The sequence below is a fragment of the Notolabrus celidotus genome, chromosome 4 (genome assembly GCF_009762535.1).
Source record: "Notolabrus celidotus isolate fNotCel1 chromosome 4, fNotCel1.pri, whole genome shotgun sequence".
NCBI lineage: Eukaryota > Metazoa > Chordata > Actinopteri > Labriformes > Labridae > Notolabrus > Notolabrus celidotus.
The window spans coordinates 39,807,507-39,833,770 of record NC_048275.1 but is presented as its reverse complement, the minus strand read 5'-3'; the positions used below and the strand labels follow the sequence as shown (position 1 = coordinate 39,833,770).

Below are 26,264 nucleotides of genomic sequence, written 5' to 3'. Positions count from 1 at the left end.
ACCACCTGAGTTCTCTACCTGCTCTGTATAGCACCTGTGTACTCTACCTGCTCTGTATAACACCTGAGTGCTCTACCTGCTTTGTATACTACCTGTGTGCTCTACCTGCTCTGTATACCACCTGAGTTCTCTACCTGCTCTGTATAACACCTGTGTACTCTACCTGCTCTGTGTAAAACCTGTGTACTCTACCTGCTCTGTATAACACCTGTGTAGTCTATCTGTTTTGTATAACACCTGTGTACTCTACCTGCTCTGTATAACACCTGTGTGCTCTACCTGCTTTGTATACCACCTGAGTTCTCTACCTGCTTTGTACAACACCTGAGTAATCTACCTGCTCTGTATAACACGAGTGCTCTACCTGATCTGTATACCACCTGAGTTCTCTACCTGCTCTGTATAACACCTGTGTACTCTACCTGCTCTGTATAACACCTGTGTAGTCTACCTGCTTTGTATAACGCCTGTGTACTCTACCTACTCTGTATAACACTTGTGTGCTCTACCTGCTTTGTATAACACCTGAGTTCTCTACCTGCTCTGTATAACACTTGTGTACTCTACCTGCTCTGTATAACACCTGTGTACTCTACCTGCTCTGTATAACACCTGTGTAGTCTACCTGCTTTGTATAACACCCGTGTACTCTACCTACTCTGTATAACACATGTATGCTCTACCTGCTCTGTATAACACCTGAGTGCTGCCCTTCCTTCTCTGGATAACACCTGTGTGCTCTGCCTGCTCTGTATGACACCTGTGTTCCCCCCTTTCCTCCCCTGGATAACACCTGTGTGCTCTGCCTGCTCTGTATGACACCCGAGTGCTCCCCTTCCCTGCTCTGTATAACACCTGTGTGATCTGGCTGCCCTGCATAACACAAGTGCTCTATCTGCTGTCTAGACCACCTCTCCTGATCTGTCTGTCTCCCTCTTCCTCTCTATCTCTTTCCCTTCCCTCCCTCTGACTGTCTCTTCCTCCCTCCTGAACACCCCCCTCCCCCCTCCATCTCTCTCTCTCCCGGCTCAGTTACAAGTTCAGTTTCTCTCCAGCTGCTGCCTTCAGTCGTTAAGAGACACTACCAGCTCCACAGCAAGACCCAGGCTGTTTCCGAAACGGCCTGCTACATACTACTTACTAATGTAGTAGGCAGTAGGTATTGCCTACTACATACTGCATTTGAATTTAGTATGTAGTATGACTGTTCTGTTCGATCTGTCATGCAGCATGCTGAGCCAGACTTCGCTGGATTTCCGGTTTCGGAAAGCGGAAGTAAACAACGGCGAAGCCGATAAATAAAAAGCTTATTTAGCATCCATTTCTGATTTAAAAAGTTAGGAAGTAGTTTATATGTAATTTGATAACTTTCACAGCACCCAAAAACGGATTTCCTCCCGTCAAAAAATGAGGAAAAAGAAAAAGCAGAACGAGCGCTGTGCATTATGGGAAACAGTACGCAAGGAAGACTGGTCCGATGCACACTGAGATATTTTCCCGAATCAGTAGACATCCGGGGAGTTTTGGCATACTGCAGATTTTGCTCTTGTTCACATACTACTTACTACATACTGAATTTTGGACATATCAGTACGTACTGCTAGTATAGTAGGCGATTTCGGAAACAGCCCCAGCCTCCTTGTGTCTGATCTCAGATGTCTGATTCTCTGTGAACATGTGTGAATGTTAACTAATGATGACTGATTTCTTATGAGGAGCTGAACATGTATTTTCTCCTTCAGCTTGCTCTTTAACTTCTTAATGTGATAATCAGACAAAGTATTTTCAGACTGAATTCAGCTGGTGTAATCTGACTGTAGTTGTTTATTCACATTCCCTTTGAAATGTTTAAGCTTGCATCAAACCGTATAAAGTAAAGTGTACATTTATTTTATAGAAAGGTATACAGATAGTTCCATTAATAAGTTATAATTAACTATTTTAGGATGGACACATCATGGGTACCGTTTACTTCCCAAAGTTGTCATTTTATATTCCATGTTTTATAAATCCTGAGGTTATGACTTTGAACATAAACAACTTAGTCTATCGACAGTTCGACACAGAACAAAGCAGCTCTCATGTAACGGTGACATTAATAGGACATCTATATGTACATTGGGGAGATTATAGATGAATAAAGTGGAGCTTATTTTCGTTTTCAAATACAGATACATAGCATGGGTTACAAACACACATTGACTGATAAAGAGTTAGTGTACATTTAAAGTGTTACGAAAATAAACACTACCTGTAAGCATAAACCCCTCAGTATCAAGTTTTATCGAGAAGCTTTTATTTTGAAGGTTGTAAAGAGGTTGTAACCGGAAATGTAACTAGTTCCAGTCAGGCAGCTTGACGGACGAGTTTAAGGAACTGTAAAATAAAATAGACTGAACAGGTTCGAAATGAACAGGAACAGTGTTTAAAGGTCCCGCATAGAACCATCAACGCGTTCATAAACGCTTCTGTCCTGCCAAAGTTTAGCTAAACTTCTTCTCCTCACGCTCCTGTTATTAAAGGTAGCGTGTCGCCGCGTGTTCGCCGAGTTCAGATTTACGACCCGTTCGCTTTAACTCTTACCGCCCAGGTCTGCGGGTCACTTACTGTCTTTATCCGAGGAGTCTTTTCACTCCAAAAATCTGCCCATACGGTAGTTTAACTCGACACTAATCCAACGTTCTCTTACAAAGGATGATACTTACATGGTGAGGGAAATAAGCTGATATAAAGTGGCGCCGCTAGTTTAGTTCGCTTCGCTAGCAATCCCAGCATGCTTTGAGCAGCGAACAGGCTGCTTGCAATACACCCACCATGCATTGGGAGCGAACTTTGAACGGCGTGTGTTCGCCTGGTAGGTTCGCTTTCAGTAAATACACACCGTCACGCGGCAGCGGCGGTGTAAGCTAACAGGAAGGGGCGGCAGGAAGGAGGAGCCGCTGCTGCGGTAAAGGTATTCCGCGTTGCATTGACTCGCCTTCCCTCTCACTCTCCAAAGCGAAGCGAAGGAGTCATCACCCCGTTAAACTTCTTTAAACCCAGAATGTACCGGTATTTTGGGGAGTTCCTCACCCGAGGAGCGGGCAGCGTCCTGGCCTCAGGGTCGGCTGCCGCTGCTGCGGAGTCGGCTCTGCCCGCGTCCGCGTCCCTGCTGCGCTTCCGTGGCTACAGCCAGGCCGTGGACCAGGACGACGACCCAAACTTTTTCACCATGGTGGAGGGCTTCTTCGACCGGGGCGCTGCAATCGTGGAGGACAAGCTCGTCGAGGGCCTGAAGACCCGGGAGAGCCCCGAACAGAAGAGGAAGCGCGTCCGTGGGATCCTGAAGATCATCAAACCGTGTAACCACGTCCTGAGCGTCAACTTCCCCATCAAGAGGGACAACGGGGAGTGGGAGATGATCGAGGCGTACCGCGCGCAGCACAGCCAGCACCGCACACCCTGCAAGGGAGGTGAGACCCCCGCACCGGGCAGGCTGGCAGAACATCAGCACAGCAACACAAACACATACACATATATGTCACCGCACACCCTGCAAGGGAGGTGAGACCCCCGCACCGGGCAGGCTTATATTTACATGCCTGAGCGGTCCTCACAGAGACGGTAATATAACACAACAATGAGTGTTGAAAGTTTGAGAAAAGTCAAACTGTCCAAAGAATCAACACTAGAGATGGGATTTATGGCTCTTTGAAGGGAACCGGATCTTGAGGAGCCGTTCCTTTTAAAGAGCTGTTCAAAAGACTGGCTCTTTGGCTCATTGTTGTATTGGTTTATTTTTTAGAAGTCAAGCAGGGCTAACTGGTTTTTATCAAGGAAACAATCACTGGTGGAAGTTATAAGATCAGATTCTGATCAGAATAATTCAAACATTCACATCCCACCAATATATATACTCTATTGGTGGGAATTATTCTAAAATATTGATTATGATTTCATTTGGCATTGTAAACATTCCATAAGATGGTGCCATATCCCCATGCTTCCACAGTGAGATCACTATTTTGAATTTTCCCTCTCCTCAAAAACTTTGTGGCACTATAAAAACCACGCAGGCTACAGATAACTTCTATGCAAAACAACTTTACTGTGTTCTTTCCAAGAACAATGTAACAATACAGAAAAAAAAGAATAAATGTATATGCATATAAAAAAATATAAAAATAATAAATAAGAATAAATATATATGCCTATAAAAATATAAATACAACTAGAATAAAGGACATTATAAAAATGTGAATGCAAAATTGTACTACCCCACCTGGTGTTTCTACTTCTTTACAAACAGGAGCTCAGCGCATTGACTCGAATCCACATCAAAACAATGTAAACAATAACAAAGTGTAGACAATGAGTGTGAACATAAGACTCACCTGGGGCACGCAGGTGACACGTGAAGGCAGCGTGGGCAATCTGCGTATAAAACGGCTCCCAAATGAACGGCTCGCAACTGTGAATCGGTTCACTTAAAGGAGCCGTTCAAAAGAGCGACACGTTCTCGTACGTCACATCTCTAATCAACAACAATAACAGCAATAACAACAATAATAATAATAGTAATATCCTGTACGTGAGGTTAAACAGTCCAGTTCCAAAGAGGACAATAAAAGGACTCGGGCCTCAGGTTGGTAAACACTGAACGAGCAGTGTTATCATCAGAAGAATAGAGAGACTGAAAGATCCTGAATAATATGAAAGCAATGAAGCTTCATGTAGCACCGTGTCCACAGGCTGTTCAGTGACTTCAAGTGTTTCTATGATATAACAGAGTGTTTGCTGGTGTTATTGCAGCATGGTCAATGTTCTGGAAAGGAAGATAGTTTGATTAGTTATGTTAAAGCGGCACCTCACATGTGAAATGATTGTGCCTGGATTATTAAAACAAAACAACACAGCACATGGATACTGTGACGTCTGTAAGTTCACACAGTGAATCCACAGGAACAACAACATAACCCAATACACAGGCACAGGTAGGCTGTGGAATACACCTGAGGTCTCCTCTAGGGGATGAACACAGTGTCTCATATCTATCACCTGAGCGCTTGATGTGATGGGACCCTGTAAAGACACCAGGGGGACTTTAATATCAATGATAAAATAATAAATCAATCATCCAGAAGCTCTGTTAGCTGTGTTATCAGGTGTCACCTTTACCTGTGGGAATCTGCGGACAGGCAGTTGGTTATTTCCAGGTGTGTAAAGGTGTGTCGAGCTGTTAGTGGGGACTATCTAAAGGTGAAAGATCCGGTTTGGACAGAAACAACACAGCAACATGAATAAGCTGAAGAGAGAGTTTAACGTCTCAGATGGTAATCTGTGGGTGATGCTCATCTAACTCAGGTGCTCTGATGGTTTATCTGCTGTATAAACCAGCTGTTGAACCTGCAGGGGCTGTGGATGAAATGTTAGACCTGGTTCATACTAATCACGTCCTACCTGTGCAGCCATAAGTCCGTGCAGCCCTGCAGGCCAGCCTCTTGTTTCCTGCATTTACAACATGGAGCGTACTCTCCACCTCCTCCACGTCTCCTCGCTTTTCTTCATGTAATAACTGCTGGCTGAACAACATCAACATGTATCAGCTCCACTTTCACACATTAACACGCTCCGTCTCCAGGTTTCACTGAAGGCAAACCAGCAGAGGACATCGAAGGACCGGAAACAGATGATGAGACTGTCATAGAGATACGCAGGCTTTCTGTAAAAATGATGATATTGAATAATCTGTCATGATCATCATCTTTAATAATTATATAAGCTAATGTTAATTAGATTGAATATTTATAAGCTTTAAAAGCATAATCTTTAATAATGATAATGTTAAATAATAAATATACAATTTTCTAATAATACAATCTATTATTTATAGTATTTATAATATTATAAATGTGTTCTCTAACAGTTTAATCTTTAATAATTATTGTATCTAATATTCAACATCTTTTAACCTTGATTGATTTGACTCTTTAATAGTTAGGACCTTTGATAATAACAAACATTAACAGGGATAGTGTTTCATCATAGTTCTGTCTGATAAATAATTAGCTGTTTTTCTTCCTTGTCTCTTGATTTTCTTTAAAAGGCTAAAAACTCTTCTTGACAGCGTCCCCATGGGAAGAGCAGAGCAGTGTTTGACGTACTGTCTCTTTAAATCTATAAAAACAGATGATTCCTGTGATTTCAAAGAGAAGCTGTTCAGACTCAGACCCCATGTGGTCTGTCTCAGTCTTCCACACTGTTCACTGTTTTCACTGTGAGAGCTGTCTGTTTGTGGGACAGCTGTGTGTGTGTATTCAGAAGTGTGTGTATCAAAGTAGTGTGTTAGTGTAGGTGAACTGAGTATTGTTACATATCTGTGTTTGTGAATACAACTCTGAGCAGGTTTGATGGAGGCGGAGAGGTTTCCTCCCCTGACAGGAATGCTGAAAGTCCAGACACACACACACACACACACACACACACACACACACACACACACACACACACACACACACACACACACACACACACACACACACACGCACTCAGAGAAATGAAAAGCTTGCGGTGTGTTTTGTCACTGCAGTAAAACTTGAATTAGTACACTGTAAAAAATTTGATGATTTTTGCATTCAAGCCTCTGTGAGGAGTTTTCATGTTGTGATGGTTCTGGCGCCCCCTCTGGTATACTCATTCGTGTTTTTCTGGGATGTAGACTACATTTCCCATGAGCACCATCACTCTCTGTGGTTAAGATGTGTTTCATTTGTTGTTGAAGTAAATGAATGAACACAGTTAGTCACTTAGAGGGAAATAATGACCCACAGCTAGACGTCTCATGGATGTAAAGAACTTTGCTCTTTGATAGTATTTCTGGTCTGAGTAGCGATTTTTCCATGGAGCCGGTCACTGAACGCACCACAGCCATAAAGACAACAACAAAGAGTCATGATACTGAAACCCATGAAGAGACGAAAACAGCCATGCATACTGCTCTACGTCATCTTATCCTATACAGAAGAGTAGTCTACACTCATGACACCAACTGCATCTAGGGCGGTGAGATAATCCCGTAACTATAATTGTAGCGATATCATTTTTCTCTATATAAATATGAAAAATGTTCGATACAAAGAGAGAGAGGTAGGCGGGGCTTAAAGACATTTGGAGCGTAATGTAAACACAGCTGAAACGAGCGACAGCGACACTGAAGAAAACTCAAAACCTAGCAGCTCAAAGCAGAGTCGTTAGTCTGACACTGAGTCAACTCTGTGTTAACTTTTAACTTTATACACTTCATTAAATCTACTTTCAGGATGTGAGTAAAGGAAGAGCACAGAGACAACTTCTGCTGTGAACACGTTTAATGTCCACCGTGACCGTAGGACAACTGAACACTGAATAACTGTGATGCATTCACTGCACTGTGGGAAACAACTTCACCCTGCCTGTAACCCTTAGTAATCTCAAAGGGGAGAGCACAACTCAAGGCAATACTCTATAGACTGATACACAGAATACAGTTTGATATATCTTTGTTGTAAATGTAAATCAAATTATGGAAATAACCTCAATCTGAGAAAAATAAGAATCTACAAACTAAAACTTCACAAAAATCTCATTTTACATTAAAGACCTGCTTCCTGTTAGCACCGTCAGAAATGATGGATTCAAAAAGTTCATCAGAAAACTAAATCCAGATACAAACTAACAAACTGTCTTCAACTTTCACTCAGGAGCAAAAATCTGACTTTACATTTAAATGAAATAATGATTTAATATTTATCATGATAATTATCGATATCGACTGATATTAAATATTTTATCACGATAACATCATTTTCAATATCGCCCAGCTCTAGTTTTTTTAACAAGTTACATGACACAAAGAGTGAGACAGCGAGTTTCAAACAAACAGAAGTGTGTCGATGCTTTTTAAAATTAAAGTCCAACTTTATCCTCTGAAAATGTTGACTTTCTTTGGAAGTGCATCCTCCTACCTATCTCCTGTATCTTCAGTTTCTTTGAGATCATCTGTCTCCTGCTATAGAAGAATCAATAATCAGTTTGTTGTCTGTTTAACTTGAAGTTCATGGTCTGAACGTGTTCCTGTCTTTTCTCTCATTATTCATGAATAAAGCTGACATGAGAACTAAACCTGAACTGATGATCACAGCTTCGGCTCTGACAGAATCCAGGACTTTAAGCTTTTTATCGTTTAAATCAATAACAAGAATTGAAAAAAAAGATTATTAAAACACTTTATGTTTAATGTTGATCTTCATCAGAGGGATTGAAACACCTCTAAACTCTTGTGTTTTTCTATGAAATTCTTAACATTTATTAAATTAATTCAAATGTAGTTTGATACTACTTCAGATTCAGATTCATTGAACAAAAAGAATCATTGAATAAATACTGATCAAACTACCATCAATCTCAAGTTATGGACAGATACTCATTTTCCATTAAAAACATGCAAACATTAACCCAACCTAATTATAATAAACAGGTTTAACCTTGTTCAAATATGTCTTCATCACCTTTAATCAACATGTTGGTACTCTATAAATGTTAGTTTTAGAAACATTTGATGGTGAAACCTGTGATGAAAAAACATGTCTTGAGTTTGACTTGAAATCTGAGTGTCTCTAATGTTTAGATAAAGCATGATAACAGGAACGATTTGACACTGATGTTTGAGGAGAGTTACAACTGAAACTGATTTTATTCAACATGAAGAAAGACCAAGAATCATTCAGGGAGTGTTTATGAACCACACCCAGACTGACTCACTGCAGCCCCACCACATCTACTCCTCCCTCCCTCTGTCTCTCTCCCTCCGTCTCTCTCTCTTTCACTTCATTCTTTGCCCGCTGACCTCAGATTTTCTTCTTTGCCTTTCTTGTTTGTTGTCATTCCATTTTGTCTTCTCCTCCGTACGCTATTATTCAATCAATCAATCTTTATTTATATGGCACCAAATCACAACAAACATTATCTGGCGACTCTTTCCAAACAGAGTAGGTCTAGACCGTACTCTAGACCGGGAGATGAAGAGAGAGAGAGAGAGAGATGATAGTAGAGAGACGTATAGTAGTAGTTGTAGCAGCTGGAGTCTGGTATGTCCACAGCAGACAAGGGAGCTCAGGGACTCCAGAAAGGTCTATGGTTAGTAACTTCAATGGGACAGGAAGAGTTAAAGTTAGAGACAGGCAGAGAGAGGGAGAGAGAGGATCCCAGTGTGACAGTTCCCCTGGCAGTCTGAAAGGGTGTCTGCCTCCTGGACCCTGACCGGTAGATGATTCCAAAGGAGAGGGGCCTGATAACTGAAGGTTCTACCTCCCATACTACTTTTAGAGACTTTAGGTACGACCAGCAGGCCTGCATGTTGGGAGCGTAGTGTTCTAGAGGGGTAATAGGGTACTATGAGCTCTTTAAGATATGAAGGTGTCTGATCATTAAGAGCTTTGTAGGTCAGAAGAAGGATTTGAAATTCTAGTCTAGATTTGATGGGGAGTCAGTGTAGAGAAGCTAACACTGGAGAGATGTGCTCCCTCTTCCTCGTTCTAATCAGTACTCGAGCTGCAGAGTTTTGGACCAGCTGAAGAGTCTTTAGAGACTCTGTTTTTTCTGCAGTTACTTGTTTCAAATGGTGAACTAACTTTATCCTTATTGGTCTGCTTCTCTGTGTGTCAGTATTTCCATTCTCTGCAGCCCACATGAGTCCAGGTTCAGATTTGGTGCTTTTTTCCCCTGCTCCCTGTTTGAAAGTGACTTTGACTTATTAATTGATGAATTGATTCATTTTGTGTATTTCAGGAATCCGTTACAGCACCGAGGTGTGCATGGACGAGGTGAAGGCGCTGGCCTCTCTGATGACGTATAAATGTGCTGTCGTGGGTGAGTACCCTCTCCTGTTGGTGAAGCTCGTCTGTCACAGGTATGCTTGGAATCATTTGAAAATGTAATTTACATTATAGTATAGTGGAACATATTTAGGATATAGTGTTAGGTTTTGAGATAGAAGACTGAATGTGTGATGTACAATATATGAGAATCCCCCCAGATGAAGAGTAGGCAGCTACAAACATCCCAGCCATGCTGGAGGCTCTGTGGTGGCCAAGAGGCCAACCACACATGTTTACTTGAACTGCTCTAAGATAAAACCCTTCTGGGATGTTGGAAATAGGACTATAAATGACAGGTTATGAGATTCCAAACAGCCGTCATGTACTTGGGAAACATTGAAGAGGCTGTTCAAGGGAAAGACAGGTATCTGATTAACATTTTACTCATAGCCAGTAAAAAGTATCAAACAAAGTGGAACCCCGAAGAAAGAGCACTGGTTTGAAATCATTCAGGATATCTATATAATGAAAAAGCTGACATACCAAGTAAAGCTCAGAGAACATACCCACGACCTGAACTGGAGAAAATGGACCACATACATGGAAAGTGAGAACAACAAGTAACTGAAGTGTAGAAATGCCCCTGAAAATGTTTATGTTTGTTCATGTACTGTTCTATAACTGTTTTCTAAAATGAAAATAAAAAAAATAAAGTATAAAAAAAATACATATATGAGAATAAAGTACTTCATATGGAATTTAAGCCCCAAAATAATACTAAAATGAACACATGGGTTTGTCTTTTCAACTTCTAGAACCATCGTGTAAATACGGTACAGACTAACAATGAACCACAACACACACATGTTTAAGTTTAGAGTCAAACAAACAGTGGCTACACTACCTGGATGTGGCAGAAAGAGAACGCTATCAACTGTGACATTGTTCTTGTTTGGTTTGTTTATTACAAACAGCTGAAGGTTTGGAAAATCTGCGTATAAACTTAATTTGTGTGCAGTATTCACTTCAATGTTTCAAAGTGAAAATGGTCCTGCTGTATTGTGTATTAAGTGCATAGTGCAGTATATAGTAAAGTGTGCTGTGAAATGTAGTGTGCACTGTATAGATGAAAGTGTATTGTATGTTTGACATGATAGTGTAATGTTCAGTGTTGTTCTGACCTGCTGCTTTGTGCTTTTCATGGTTATAATTCAGTGATTTGTTCCAGATGTGCCGTTTGGTGGAGCCAAAGCTGGAGTGAGGATCAACCCAAGGAAATACTCTGTAAGTCTGAACACAGCACACTTAGTGGAGAGTCTCATCAGCATTCCCTGTAACTATGGATCAGAGCTGTTGCTGAAGAAGGAGAGACATGCTGCTGACTGAGGCTGAAGCTCAGGCTTTGTTAAGACAGGGTTTGAATTTGATTTGATCTGGGGGTTATAAAAAACTGAAGTAGTCTGACGCCAATGAACCAACAAATAGAGGATATGATTTTACATGTGATAGAGAAGTTTTGTGTTTGGGTTCATTATCAGTCACTCAGGGGGGGGTTAAGGGTTTAAAGTGTGTCAAACATTGATTTTTTAAAGTTAAAAGTCCAAAAAATAATCATTTCCTTTCAGCTGAGACTGAGAGTAGGACATTCAACTCTGAGTTCAGACTGCCTGCTGTCACCTGGAATAATAATAATAATAATAATAATAATAATAATAATAATAATAATAATAATAATAATAATAATAACAATATTCATAATAATATTAAAGGTGACATATCACGCTTTTTTCATCAATATATATTGGTCTAAGAGGTCCCCAAAACATGTCTTTAAAGTTTATGCTCAAAAAAACACTTTGAAATCAGATTTTGGTCTGCCTGAAAAGCCCTCTTCTTCAGTCCTCCTCAGAACACTCTGTTTTCTCTCTGACCACGCCCCCTCAGGAAGTGGTTGTGCCCTCGGCTCTCCAGCACGTTGATCTAATGTTTACATGTTGGCTGAATATACACGGCTGCTCAGAGATCACGTTACTTCAACCCTCTTCAGGACCTTTTATGAAAGATTGGTCACAGATTTGTGTTTCTTGTTGTTTTATTTGTCAGTATGTCGACGTGTGTCTTGGTACACAGCTACAGCTACAGCTATGAACATGTAGCTATGTGGCTATGCTAATTAGCGCTAGCACTTATCCATGACAAATAAAACTCATCCACTAGATCTTCAAATCTGCAGACGTGGGGAGTAAAACCGACCTTTGTGTTTATTAAGACAGCCTACAACTAGCATGCCTCCCTCCTAAGCTCCTTGTTACCACACATTTGTGCAGGTAATGACAAATGGAGGGGGGATTCAGTATTATTTTATACAGTCTATGGGCTGAACAAGCTCCGAGCTCTGACTCCGTGACAGACCGGATATTGTTGTTACGTAACAAAAACACTGAAGTCTGAAACGGCTCGTTTCACACACATTTACAGAAAGGTGGAGAAATCAGAACAGGGGCAGAATGGATTTTTTTCATTCTCGGGGGGTTTGTAGACATGCCAGGGACACATATTTCAGGTAGAGAACCATTAAAAAGTCCATTTTGCATGATATGTCACCTTTAATAATAAAAATAGTAATAATAACAATACTAACTATACTAATAATAACACTTATGATAATTATAACAATAGTAATAATAATAATAATAAAATTAATAATAATAATAAGGTCATAATAATAATCACAATCAAAATGGTGGTGATGATGTGAGGATTTAGTCATGGTGTGTGTTATTGGGTGTGTCTGTGTGTGTGCGCTTCCTGGTTTAGTCACATGTTACTCTCTGTAATTGTACATTCTCAACAACACACACACACACACACACACACACACACACACACACCTGAATGTCTGTACATCAAACTGGATGAAGCAGCCCCTCCGCTCTGGCCCGTCCACCTCTGTTTGCTCAACCATTGACCTCGTATGTGTTCACACGCTGCAGCTCTGTGGTGGTGACCTCTGACCTCTGACCTCTCCACTGGAAGGAATTCAAGGAATTCTGTTCACTGTAAACAGACGACAGGTGCTTTTTATTTCAGGTTAAGGATTTCTTTTTACAAAGTTTTTGTGTTTGATTAAAAATGTTCTACACTTTGATCCAAGTTGCAGATAATCTGAGTGCTCAAAGCCTGCAGCATAGCTGATCTGCTTATACCTTCAGTGTTATATTCAGACATTTCCACACAGTGCAGACCATCAGACTGACAGAGTGACACTGTCTGTCTTTGACTAAGCTGGCTCCACAGAGCCTGACGCTCCAGGTAGAGGTCTCTGGTATGCTGAAGCTAGTTCTGAACAATCTCTGCTCCAGGCCTAGAGCACACTCTGAAACGAGGCGTTCACTGTAACACCTGTTGTAAATGATAAATGGACTTCTATATCTCCTTTCTGTCTGTTCACTCAAAGCTCCTTTACTCGTCACATTCATCCATTCACACCACATTCACTGTCTGAGTGTAGAGGCTGCTATAGTAAGGGACCATCAGTGTTAATCTCATTCACACACATTCACACACCACTGAACTACAGAGGGAGCAGGGGTTCAGTGTCTTGCTCAAGGAAACTCGAGCTTGTGACTGCAGGAGCTGGGATCGAAACCCCCAACCTTCAGAGTGATAGAGAACCCGCTCTACCCACTGAGCCACAGCTGTTTAACATAGAGCTGGCAGGATTTTAGGAGCCAACATGAAACATACTCTCTAACATAATTATTGTTCTTTATTGTACAGATGATCTGCTGAAACTTAAAGGGCTAAGTTTACCTGAAGCGAACAGGGAAGCCAGAGGATAGTAACTGGAGGGGGCAGATTATATTCATGACTATGGATGTCTAATGAAACAGACTAGTGGAGGCAGTGGTAGACCAGAAGCTCCTGTAATGACAAGCTAAGCCTTTCAGCAGCAAAAGCCAAACTTGATTTAACTCTGGTTCACAGCACAAAAGAGCCCAGGTTCAAAATTCCTGAAATAAACCTCTTACCTCTCTAAGCATGCACACATTTTATACTAATTTAAACCTTCAGATCACATCCATAAATGATGGATTTGTTTTCATATACTGCTTAAATGATCTGATAAATGTTTTAGATGACCCTTTGACCCCTCTAAACCCCACCCAGTGAGAAAACAGATGGATGTTTTAAACCAGTTTATGATGAGTGTATTGTGTTTCATGTTTTTAGGACATTGAGCTGGAGAAAATTACCCGGAGGTTCACCATCGAGCTCGCCAAGAAAGGATTCATAGGTGAGTGAGAAACGTCTGACAAAGCTGAACGACAGGGTCAATATTTCAGTGATCACAACTGTGTGAATGAGAAAGAGAAAAAAAAAGATGAACTTGAATTCAGTACTCAGTTCATAGATCTATTGAACTCAAACTGAAGGCTGAATGTCCTCACACACTGTGTCCTCCGTAAAGGCTAGACCGTTCCCTTTTTCTGATCAAGCGCCAAATCACAACAAACGTTATCTCAAGACTCTTTTACAAACAGATCAGGTCTAGACCACTCTATGTTAAATTCTGAACAGAGACCAACACCAAGACAGGATAAGACTCAGTCTGACCCCACCTTAATCCACCATGAGCATTGCACCTCGCAGTATTTAGTTAGTTACAGTGGAGAGGACAAACTTCCTTTAACAGGCAGAAACCTCGAGCAGAACCAGACTCATGTTAGACACACATCTGCCTCGACCGAGTTGGGTCTAGAAAGAGTGATAGAGGAGAATAAGAGAGAGAGGGAGCTGTGATAGTGATGAGATAAGTAGTAGTAGCTGTTGCCGCTGGAGTCCAGCACGTCTGTATCAGCTGGAGTCTGGAACGTCCACAGTAGGAGGACGTCTACGTCAGCTCAGAGGAACCTACGAGACAAGGGAGCTCAGGGACTCCAGAAAGGTCTATGGTTAGTAACTTAAATGGGACAGGGAGAGTTAAAGTAAGTGATGAAGGGGTTGGGGGGGGGAAGGGGGTGAGATAGGAATGAACGAAGAGGAGCGACTGTAACAGGCTGCATGCACACAGAAGATGTTTTATTATTTGTGTGTATATTTAGTAAGTTATGTAGTTAATGTGTGTGTGTGTGTGTGTGTGTGTGTACACACTGAGTAGTGTTGTGTTTGTGTGTCTGTAGGACCAGGTATCGATGTTCCTGCTCCAGACATGAGCACTGGGGAGAGAGAGATGTCCTGGATCGCAGACACCTTTGCCACCACCATGGGTCACTACGTGAGTCTCAGTCTCTGCATTAGTCTGGATTTCTTTATCACAAAGGAGAACATTTAATAAATCATAGACCACACAGGGAGCATGAGGTCAAATCCTAGACTGGATAAAACATGGACGTGGTCTCTGTGACAGTTTGGAAGCCTTTCGTCGGGGGAAATGTTGACTCAACCTTACTTTGAGTATCAACAGGCACAGAGGTGGAGTTGAGGGGGGCCTTTAGCCTCCTCGCTCACACCTACAGTGTGCCCACCTGTCTGTGCAGTCAGTCACACGTCTAATTATGCAAACCTCCTAACCTTAATCTCTTCTAAATTAAAGAGTTATAATAATTCACCCCGTACAGTGTGTGCTGATAGAGAAATGAGCTCTTCAGACCTAAACTGTTTTTTGAATCAGACTGTAAACATGTTTATTTCTGCTGTAAAAATCGTCTTCTTTGAATGGGTGTGTATGTGGTTTCTGGTGTTTCTGCAGCCAGCCTCAAGTGGACGCTCAATGAACTGCAGTTTATAACACTCCAGCATTTGTTGTATATTTCAAGAGCAGAGGTTGCAGCTTTGGTAAAATAGAAGAAATTAGATAACACAGGTGACATAAGGTGGAGTAAACATTTTAGAGGAAGCTTCAGTCTGTTGAAAAAAACGCAGTCACAGACTGTCGGTCAGCAACACGGGCACATTGACGCACAAGTATGTAGTGCTCACGTCCGCTTAGGCCACTGCAGTGTAGAGTCAACACAGAGGTATAAAGCAGGCTTTAGGAGGGGAGGTTCTGAAGCTGAACCAACTCTTCCAGTTTGAAACAGGATGATATTAACAGTGATGCCTCTTAACCTACAAAAGAAAACAAAACCATCAGCAGATTTCAGACTGACTCTGAGGAGAAGTCAGGAAGAACTGTTGGTATATTAACAGAATGAAGTCGGTGTGTTTGGCCTCCTCTCTGTTACCCTGAGACACTTCAGAGCAGAGCCACGCTCATCAAACAGCAGCTGAAGCTCGCGCTGCAGGGATTTTCATCTGTTACCACAGCTCTACCTGAAAGAGTGTGTCAACTCGGGAGTCTAAAGTCTAAAGAGTAGGATTGATGACTGTAGCTGTGACTGGAGGCCAAATGAACAAGTAGAAATATTGTAACTCCTGACAGTTACCACTTGTTGTAGTTAAGCTAATTTGATAACAAACAGTTCATATCTGACAAACTCTTCACAATAAAAGTCCCCTCATGTTACATAGTCCCAAAAACTTAACTTTGAAAGGGCTATAACCAGGGTTCTCACACGTCCTGGAAAACCTGGAAAACAGTTGACCAGTTTTCCAGTACTGGAAAACACCTGGAAAATGGGAGAAAAAGTAAAATGTCCTGGAAAATCAAAGATTGTCCTGGAAAATTATTCCAACATGACTGTGTGTGACCTAACAAGGTTAAAAAAAAACACATCCCCATTCAACTTTTGTGGCCATTTTTGTCATTCAGTTCTATTTCGGTCAATTTATGCACTGATCCTCTGATTATTTATTTATTTCACTAAGGCAGCTTCCAGAGTCCTTTGCTGGCTCTTTTGTTTTCTTAGCTCATTTTATATTTTTTGAGAAAAGAGAAAGCTGAGATGAGAGTTGGCCATCATTATTACTTGGTTGCACTAATAAAGTGCTTTACATCTGTGGTTGCATTGTTCAATTCATTTGCCATCATTTTTAAGCATGTAGGAGATGATTTCATGGACAGCCATAGACTGCACGTCTTTCGATGTAGACTTCCACTGAGAGGAACATATTAGATTATTTAGTAACTAAATTAGGAACTCAATTTAGACTATCATACCAGCTTGATCATCACTGAAAATGTCCTGGAAATGCCCTATCAGGAAGCAGCATGTTGTCAGCTCTAGTAACTTGACAGATCTCAAAGGGTAAAATAAAGCACCTTTAGATGTTTAAATTATATAAAACAGGGGAGGAGGAGAGGAAAGGGAAGTCAGATAATACAGATTTAGTAAGAATCTACAAAGTCCTGAGTTCTGAACACAAAGAGGATAATAAAAAAATCACAGTGAAATAACATATTTTCACATGTGTGATCACTTATCATTTTGTAATACCGCAAAATATCATTACCTCAAAAATCAATTATATAAAAAAGAAAATTGATTCATTACAAAGAAATGAATAAATAAATAAATGAAGGAATGAAGAAAAAGGTGTGTGTGTGTGTGTGTGTGTGTGTGTGTGTGTGTGTGTGTGTGTGTGTGTGTGTGTGTGTGTGTGTGTGAGAGAGTGAGAGTGTGTGTGTTTATATGTGTACGGTTTGTGGGGGTATTTTCATCCACAAATGGGGGGCCTCGCAGAGAAATCGTTGGGACCCCCTGCTCTACTGGTTGTCAGGTCTCAGCTGTTTGAAGCTGCAGCAGGCTCCTCACAGGAGGCGAGGTCACCCAGTCTGTGACGTTCTTGCTCTTTAGAAATCTGTTCATGTGAAACTACATGTAGAGCTGGGCAATATTGAAAATGATGTTATCACAATAAAATATTTAATATCAGTCGATATCGATAATAATCATGATAAATATTAAATCATTGTTTCATTTAAATGTAAAGTCAGATTTTTGCTCCTGAGTGAAAGTTGAAGAAAGCAGACAGTTTGTTAGTTTGTATCTGGATTTAGTTTCTGATGAACTTCTTGAATCCATCATTTCTGACGGTGTTAACAGGAAGCAGGTCTTTAATGTAAAATGAGATGTTTGTGAAGTTTTAGGTTGTAGATTCTTATTTTTCTCAGATTGAGGTTATTTCCATCATTTGATTTAAATTGACATCAAATATATATATGCTAGGTTTTGAGTTTTCTCCAGTGTCGCTCAGTTTCAGCTGTGATGCGACATGATTGGCTGTTCAATGCAGTCTTCTTCTTCTGTCTAATGTTGGGTGGCAACTAGCGTTTTTAAGTGGCTGGGGGGTGTAATTACATGTTTATTTATATCAAATATTTATATTTATATTGAGAAAAATTATATCACGATAATTATCGTTATGGAATTATCGCCCAGCTCTAACTACATAAAACACACAATCCAAACTATGTGTTGTTCCTGCTTCTGAAACCTGAAGTTTTCAGATTTTCCTCAGACTGATATGAACAGTCCGAATGAATTATTATGGTGTTGATATTTACAGGTTTGGACTGTTGTTGGAAAGAACCCGATAGTAAAGGTGTGACTCTGGGCTCTGGGTCATTATTTTTACAAACCCATGTTCACTGGTTTAATGGAGGAGTGAGCAGCATCGTAGTCATGAATGAAATGAGCTGTACAAACTACCTCACCATGAGGTCCAGATCAACGACTCCTATAGCAAAGCTCAGTTATTCCAATATTAAATCTTTCATCAGTTGTCATCAATAATTCTTCTTTCATGCTTCAGGTACATGCAAACGTTTTCAAAGTCAGGTTGTGGCTGCATTTATCTTTGAAAACTAAATTCAGGTCGAGTTGATGAAATAAGGGTCTTAATGTCCTCTGCGTGTCAGAAACCAAGGCTCCGAGATTCAGATCAGGTTTTAGAGAAGTTGTACCTGAGTTCAGAGTCAGATGTGACTCTGAAGACCAGAACGTTGTGGTTTTCTTCAGACCTGAAGTCACAGCTGTGCAGTTGTTCATGTTGATGTTTGTGTTGAAGCTGTTGTTGCTGTTGTTTATGTTTTTGTTGTTGGTTATCGGCAGAGCGACCCCCCCACCCTCCTCAGTCGGGGACCAGTGTCTAAGGTAAATCCTGTTCTCTAAAAGTCTGCTGGGATCTGCAGGTCTGGTCTTTCAGCAGGTCTGAACTTGCTGGGAGCCCCTGGATTTGTCCGTGGGAAACCCTGCTTGTCTGTGAAGGTTCTCAGTCATCCAGGTCAAGGTTATTTAAAGTAGTGCTGGGCGATATTGAAAATTATGTTATCATGATAAAATATTTAATATCAGTCGATATCGATAATTATCATGATAAATATTAAATCATTATTTCATTTAAATGTAAAGTCAGATTTTTGCTCCTGAGTGAAAGTTGAAGAAAGCAGACAGTTTGTTAGTTTGTATCTGGATTTAGTTTTCTGATGAACTTTTTGAATCCATCATTTTTGACGGTGCTAACAGGAAGCAGGTCTTTAATGTAAGATGAGATTTTTGTGAAGTTTTAGTTTGTAGATTCTTATTTTTCTCAGATTGAGGTTATTTCCATAATTTGATTTAAATTTACAACACATATATATATCAAACTGTATTCTGTGTATCAGTCTATAGAGTATTGCCTTGAGTTGTGCTCTCCCCTTTGAGATTACTAAGGGTTACAGGCAGGGTGATGTTGTTTCCCACAGTGCAGTGAATGCATCACGGTTATTAAGTGTTCAGTTGTCCTACGGTCACGGTGGACATTAAACATGTTCACAGCAGAAGTTGTCTCTGTGCTCTTCCTTTACCCACATCCTGAAAGTAGATTTAATGAAGCGTGCTGTGTTTACATTCAGCTCCGAATGTCTTTAAGCCCCGCCCAGCTCTCATCACATGATTGGCTGTTCAATGCAGTCTTCTTCTTCTGTCTAATGTTGGGTGGCAACTAGCATTTAAGGCTCATTAGCGCCCCCCCTCCCCTTTCCAGTGGTTGGGAGGTGTAATTACATGTTTATTTATATCAAATTTTTATTGAACATTTGTCATATTTATATTGAGAAAAATTAGATCACGATAATTATCTTCATTGAATTATCGCCCAGCACTAATTTGAAGCTTGATCCCAAAAGGGAACCAGACTTGGTATAAATTCTGGAGGATGTTACACCTCTCCTCTCCTCTGAAAGGGTTCTAGGTCTGTCCACCAGTCTTGTCAGAACTGAAGAAGCCTTTCAGAGGAGCAGTGAAACATCTTTAAGAATTTTTACCATGTCCAGTTGCCTTTTTGGATCAGGCTTTTAAGACGCCCTGCTTGCTTTCTGCTGGTACCTGGGAAGTAGGAGGAAATGTGTTGCCTGTCTTTTCCTGTGTCCGGGCTCAGGTGTAGTCAGAAGGTGCATTTGGACCAAGAGTTCCGGGGTCTTTTAGGCCCCGGAACTACTTTCTCCTGAACTAACAGGTTCCTATGCCCCCATTGTTGTCTGCGTTTCGACCGCGGGCTGAAGTCCCGGGTAGATTGTGTAAATCAGGCCAGTGACGTATGGAGGAAAAAAAGTAAATGCACTACACCACCAGACCAGTAGAGGGCAGTAAAACAAAGAGGAATGCCATTCATCACAGATGACACCATAGAAGCAGACAGACAGGCAGGTATCATTATGAGCAACACAACAGTTAGCCTGTTAGCATGAAGAGACTCAGCTGGCGCTGTTTTAGATGGTGCTATATTTCATCACAGATGGATTCACTGAATCAACACGTGAGAGGAGATAAGCGCGAGTAGCAAAGACGTTTCAACACGGCTTTAAAATCCTTTTGAACTCAAAAAGCCGTGGCAGAGATCGACCAGTGTTTTGGTTTAAACAGCGACCCTGTTAACTGGAGACTTTCAGTCAGATGCATCCCTCATAATCGTCTTTAGACGATCATTAAATATCTGATGAGGATATTTTGAAATCTTAATAAAAACTAAACTAGTTTGCATTCCCAGGAACTCCCTCTGTGTTTCAACGGCTGTGTAAACTCCACAAACACTGACACGTTCAGCTGAAGGTCTCCAGTTTACAGGGTCACTTTTAAAACCGGAACACCGTGAGAGACACATTCACGGTGGGCTGAGAGAAGACTACTGTTACAAGCTGCTAAATCAAGAGAATCACAGCTTCTTCTTTTGAAAAGTACACACATACAAAAAAGATAGAACAAATAAAAACTAATGAAAGAAAGAGAAATCAAGAGAATCACAGATGTGTGTGATGTTATTGTGGACAGAGGGAGGAATAAAAACACTGAGGTTAATCTACCAATCAGACACGTTCAGCATTACAGGCCCTGCCCCCCGAAAGTCCCGGGACCTTTGAAAAGTACTACCCCCCTAGCAGGGGCTTTTGAGGGGGGAGATTATCTAACCCTAAACTAAATCTAGACCCTGGGTCCACCGGTTGAAACGCACATAGTTTTGAGGTTAAGTTCCTGCGGTGGAAAGACGCCTTTATTGGCAGAGGTTTTCTTGAGGCTTTGAGAGTTTGCATCATGTTCAGTTGTCTTTGTACGTTCATTTCAGAGTGATGGGTGTGTCACAGACGTCTTTGTTTTAAGATGAGTTTTTCAGAGACAACAGCGTTTAGATACCTTTTAATAATGCTCAGTACAGACTGGGACCAACATTTATACAGGACACCTTTAAAAGGTGAAGATCATCATCACAGTTGACATTTCTCTATGTTTAGACACACTTTGTTGAGTTAATATCAAACCTGCTGTGTTCAACGTAAAGTTGTTTAACGCTTCTCACCATTCTCTGACATTTGATGAAATCAGATGATAACATAATGTTGATTATATGCAAATACTGGGGATGACATCTATAGATTATGCCATAAAGCATTAGCAGGGTGAATGTCACTTAAAAAGTTCAAACATAGGGACCAACATCAGAACTCCTTTAATGATTTCATGAAACAGATACCGTCTTCATCTTTCTTCGGGGGTGAATGGTGGTGATTTTCTTCAGTGGTATAGAAATGAAAGCTCAAAGAAAGCCCAGCATTCCTCCACAGACTACCATAGAGCTGCTGTTTGGAAGAACCCATGTTTCATTAAACTGAAGAACTGATGAAGTTTTATTTGATCCCTCAAAGAGGAAAGTACCAAAACACAGAAAGTGTAGAAATGCAGTTTGTTTTCACCTCTCTGGATCTGTTTCTGTTTGTTTTCAGGACATCAACGCGTACGCCTGCGTCACCGGGAAGCCCATCAGTCAGGGAGGAATCCACGGGCGTATCTCAGCCACTGGCCGAGGAGTTTTCCACGGCATCGAGAACTTCATCAACGAGGCGGCCTACATGAGCCAGTTGGGGATGTGTCCTGGCTTCCAGGACAAGACCTTCATCATTCAGGTATGATCTGTCCTGACATTACCTGGATTACAAGTTGTGATTAAAACCAAGAAAAGGTAGAAAGCTCATGTACCTGTGGGGGACCTGGACAGCTGGAACCAGATATTTCTGCTTCAAGTTGTTTCAAAGTTGATTGGTCAAATTTCCTTGTAATTGTACAGTTTGAAACCCAAGAAAAAAGATGAAACATGTATGATCTCACAAATGCAAGTTTGACTCAGATAATAATACTATAATGAATCCTACTCAGCTCTGTTTGCTGCCAGTCTGCTCTACTTTATGTAACAATGTACCAAATGATCCTTAATTATTGTGCTGTCCATCTTAACCACAAGATCCTGCTGTCCATATTTACCACATTACCTTAGTGCTTTCATTTTTACTAGGGCTGGGCATTTCAAGCCAAAATACTATTCAATAACCATTGGCATCTATTCAACAATTATTCAAATAATCCCCCCCCCCCCCCCCACACACACACGTTTCTGTGACGCAGCGTGGCGTGTGTGTTTACATTTTACAGCCATGCTCTGGAATAGGTGTGTAGTACTGTGAGATTCAGAAACAGAGAAAATCGCTGCGACTGTCACTAATGTTTTCTTCTTCTTTTGTTATTTAATGCAGTTAGCATTCTTCTTCTGTTACCTAATGCGGTTAGCAAACAGCTTTAAGATGCTCTATAGCCACCGTCTGGCAGGAATACAGTATTACAACCAGGCACCAGTGAAAACCATGAAAAATTGTACTTTTAAAATGAGAAAATATTCAAAGTAACTCTTCGATTTTGTGTTCAAATTTTCCAATATTCAAAAATCATTGCCCATCCCTAATTTTGACCACATTGTCCTGCTGCTTTTCATCTCTAACACATTATTCTGCTGTCTGTAATCATTACTGCTTTATCCTGCTTTTGTCAATCTTCAGCACATTATCCTCCTGCTTCTTATCATTACTTCTTTATCTTGCTTCTGTCCATCTTCATTTTTCTGCCACAAGACTGTCTGTTTCTGGGTTACATAAAGATGCTTTGCAAAACGAGCTTACAATGATTTTGTTTCTCTCGGTGAAAAACTTTAAATCTGGTATTTTTTCCCAGATTTGAAAAACAGACTTAAAAAGATCCAGCAATGAAACCCTGGTCCTGAGTCAGTGATTTGAGCAGAGAGCGCTTTTAGAATTTTCGGGGTTGTTTACAGCAGTTTGATGAATAAAAACCTCTCCGGTTCTCTTTTCATCTGTCCTCATGTGATCTTTTGTTCCCGAGATCCTCAGAGATGAGTCACGGATGAATCACCAGAAACCACGTTTCCTCCATTTTCAGGCCTGAAACTGAAGTCAGAGCAGTCCACAACCCACAGACTTCTGTGCCCGTGTTCACAAAGACCCTGAGAGTCTGAAAGAACTTTATCAAAACTTAGATCTGACGAGAGACTGGGGAACATTCTCACACACTTTAATTTTAGTAACAGGCATAGACGGGTCTCCAAGGATCAGAAGATCTCCACAGACATGATCGATTATGAACCCTATGAAATGTGATGGATATAAGTGTAGGTTTCTTCCATATTATATATCCTACACAATGTTTGAATACACACGGTGCAGTAGCCTCTTCACGTGTTGGTAGTTCAGCAGCACACACACAGACTTCAGCTGTGGGCCATAGTGAACATGCAGCCACTCATGCAGAGTCAGGGTGGGTGTGTGATGTTTTTAGGATTGTGGGTGATCAGTGTGACGTCTCATGTTAAATGTTGCTTTGTTCTGTTGCTGCTGATGTTCTTCCGCACTCGTAGTTTTGTGACATCATTATCAGCAGGCCTCCCTGCACAGCGCTCGCACGCTGAGACTTGACAGTCAAACTGTTGTCAACAACGTCTCGAGGTGGTGATCGTCTCGTTGCTGTGTCGGCTGAGAGATGATTACGAACATGATCCAGTCGTGTTTAATTCACTCACTGACATTCAGTGTTCAGAGAAGTCTAGAGAACATTTCTCCTTTCTCACCGTCTTTCTGCGTCCTCTCCTCTGCTCCTTTAAGGTCTTCCTCACTTCTTCTAACAGTTCTTTACCTCAGGAGCTCTCTTTAAGGGTGAATAGAATAACATTTATCTGTACAAGAATCTGAAGTCTGAACTTTGAGGAAAATGTTCTGATGCTGAGAATTTCCTCAGAACTTTGTCACTGAGAGCATATCTTTACAAGGAGGCTACATGAAGACTACCACTGCAGTTTTGTCATCACACACATTTTGAATTCCTTCCCTGTGGACAGTCTGTCCCTAAAGAGAGGATCTAAATAATACCTGCTCTGAATACAGATGAGCTGGAGTATCAGGAGTAGACAAACTGCAAACAAAGTGCTCCACAGCAAAAGAAGAGCTGGATCCTGTACCAAACATTCTGATAACCAGCCAAGATGCTAACACAATAATCAACGTATTTCAGTGTCCGTGTTTCTTTCACTGCTCAGCTCTGAGGGTTAATCCTCTGCATCAATGAAAAGTGATTCAACATGTGATAAAAGCTGCTGTGCTTGCAGCTCTTTGAGCCTGTACTTAGACACAGCAGTGCTTTCATCTGAATGCTAACATGCTAGGACCTTTGACTCAGTAGGAATTATTTTTGTGTGTCAATCAGCAGAACAGTGTCGGTTAAAAAGTGTGGATAAATCAAAGATTGATCAATCGGAAAATAATTTATATTGGGCTAGGGCTGGGCAATAATTCAGTAACGATAATTATCGGGATATAGTTTTTCTCAATATAAATATGACGAATGTTCGATGAAAATTCAATAGATTTAAACCTGTAATTACACCACCCAACCACTGGAAAGGGAGGGGGCGCGAATATGCCTTAAACACTAGTTGCCATCCAACTTTAGACAGATGAAGAAGAACAGCCAAACATGTCGCAGAGTAAGAGGAAGGCGGGGCTTAAATACGCTTGGTCACTGAAGAAAACTCAAAACCTACCAGCTCAAGGCAGAGTCGTTAATCTATCACTGTGCTGACTCTGCGTTAACTATTAACTTCATACACTTCATTAAATATACTTTCAGGATGTGGGTAAAGGATCTCATCTTACATTAAAGACCTGCTTCCTGTTAGCACCGTCAGAAATGATGGAATCAAGAAGTTCATCAGAAACTAAATCCAGATACAAACTAACAAACTGTCTGGTTTTTTCAACTTTCACTCAGGAGCAAAAATCTGACTTTATATTTTAATGAAATACTGATTTGATATTTATGCTGATAATTATCAATGTCGATTGATATGAAATATTTTATCGTGATAACATCTTTTTCAATGTCACCCAGCTCAATGTTGGGCCTAGGCTGATAAAGAACTGATGAAGGGGAAGACCAGGGCCCTTTGGGTTCACCCTAATCGCCCTAACTCATTTTGAGTTATAAAAACTGAAACTAAACCAGGATGCTTATCTCTTTGGGTTAAATGTGCCCTCCCTCTCGTCTGCAGGGCTTCGGTAACGTGGGTCTTCACTCCATGCGTTACCTTCATCGATTTGGGGCCAAGTGTGTCGGAGTCGGAGAACTGGATGGAAGCATCTGGAACGCCAACGGCATCAACCCCAAAGAGCTGGAGGAGTACAAACTGGTCAGGACGGTTGATTAGTAAATGAACTGAACAGTAAATCACCATAACACAGCCAGTCTCACTGAAGAACAGTGCTCCACCTGCTGGAGGACCTGTGTCACTACAGTCTCTCTCTGAGGCCCTTTTGAAACTGAAATTTAACTGTAAAGATACAACAGTGAGAGGTTTCATGAATAATGGTGACTCAGTAAAAAAAAAAAACTGTCACAGTTTGATTAAAAAAAGAAGAATCTTTCAATAAGAGTTTTTTTAATTCATCCACCTCATCAAGAACCAATCGGAGGACACATGCTCAGTTCATGAAGCTAACTTCATCACATTTGAAGTCTGTATTTAATGTTTTATCAGTATCACTCTATGTAATAGTTTAATTAAATCAACATCCTCTTACATGTTTTACTATTTGTGCGAGCTAGCTGCTGTAACACTATTTTCACATACATCTGATATTCATTGATCTGATTCATTGATCTAATTCATTGTTCTGAT

At 40.9% G+C, this 26,264-nt stretch overlaps 2 protein-coding genes across 6 annotated transcripts in view; one reads left to right on the top strand and one right to left on the bottom strand.

Annotated features, from left to right (window-relative positions):
• The window catches only part of shld2 (shieldin complex subunit 2), a 39,829-nt gene extending 36,359 nt beyond the window's left edge, over nt 1–3,470 (bottom strand). The window contains exon 1 of one of the 4 annotated variants that reach the window (XM_034682444.1): nt 3,050–3,470. The gene's annotated coding sequence lies outside the window, so the exon portion shown is untranslated. Of the gene's footprint in view, nt 1–2,705; nt 2,910–3,049 lie in introns of those variants that run through there. The other 3 variants (XM_034682446.1, XM_034682447.1, XM_034682445.1) reach the window with 3 other exon arrangements.
• LOC117811945 (glutamate dehydrogenase 1, mitochondrial) overlaps nt 2,320–26,264 on the top strand; it is a 39,155-nt gene continuing 15,210 nt past the window's right edge. Inside the window, exons 1-7 of one of the 2 annotated variants that reach the window (XM_034682448.1) lie at nt 2,320–3,452; nt 9,805–9,885; nt 11,062–11,117; nt 14,067–14,130; nt 15,017–15,111; nt 21,976–22,155; nt 25,638–25,775. In XM_034682448.1, coding sequence (XP_034538339.1) covers nt 3,044–3,452; nt 9,805–9,885; nt 11,062–11,117; nt 14,067–14,130; nt 15,017–15,111; nt 21,976–22,155; nt 25,638–25,775 — 1,023 coding nt within the window. In that variant the 5' untranslated portion in view covers nt 2,320–3,043. Of the gene's footprint in view, nt 3,453–3,527; nt 3,544–9,804; nt 9,886–11,061; nt 11,118–14,066; nt 14,131–15,016; nt 15,112–21,975; nt 22,156–25,637; nt 25,776–26,264 lie in introns of those variants that run through there. The other variant, XM_034682450.1, reaches the window with a different exon arrangement.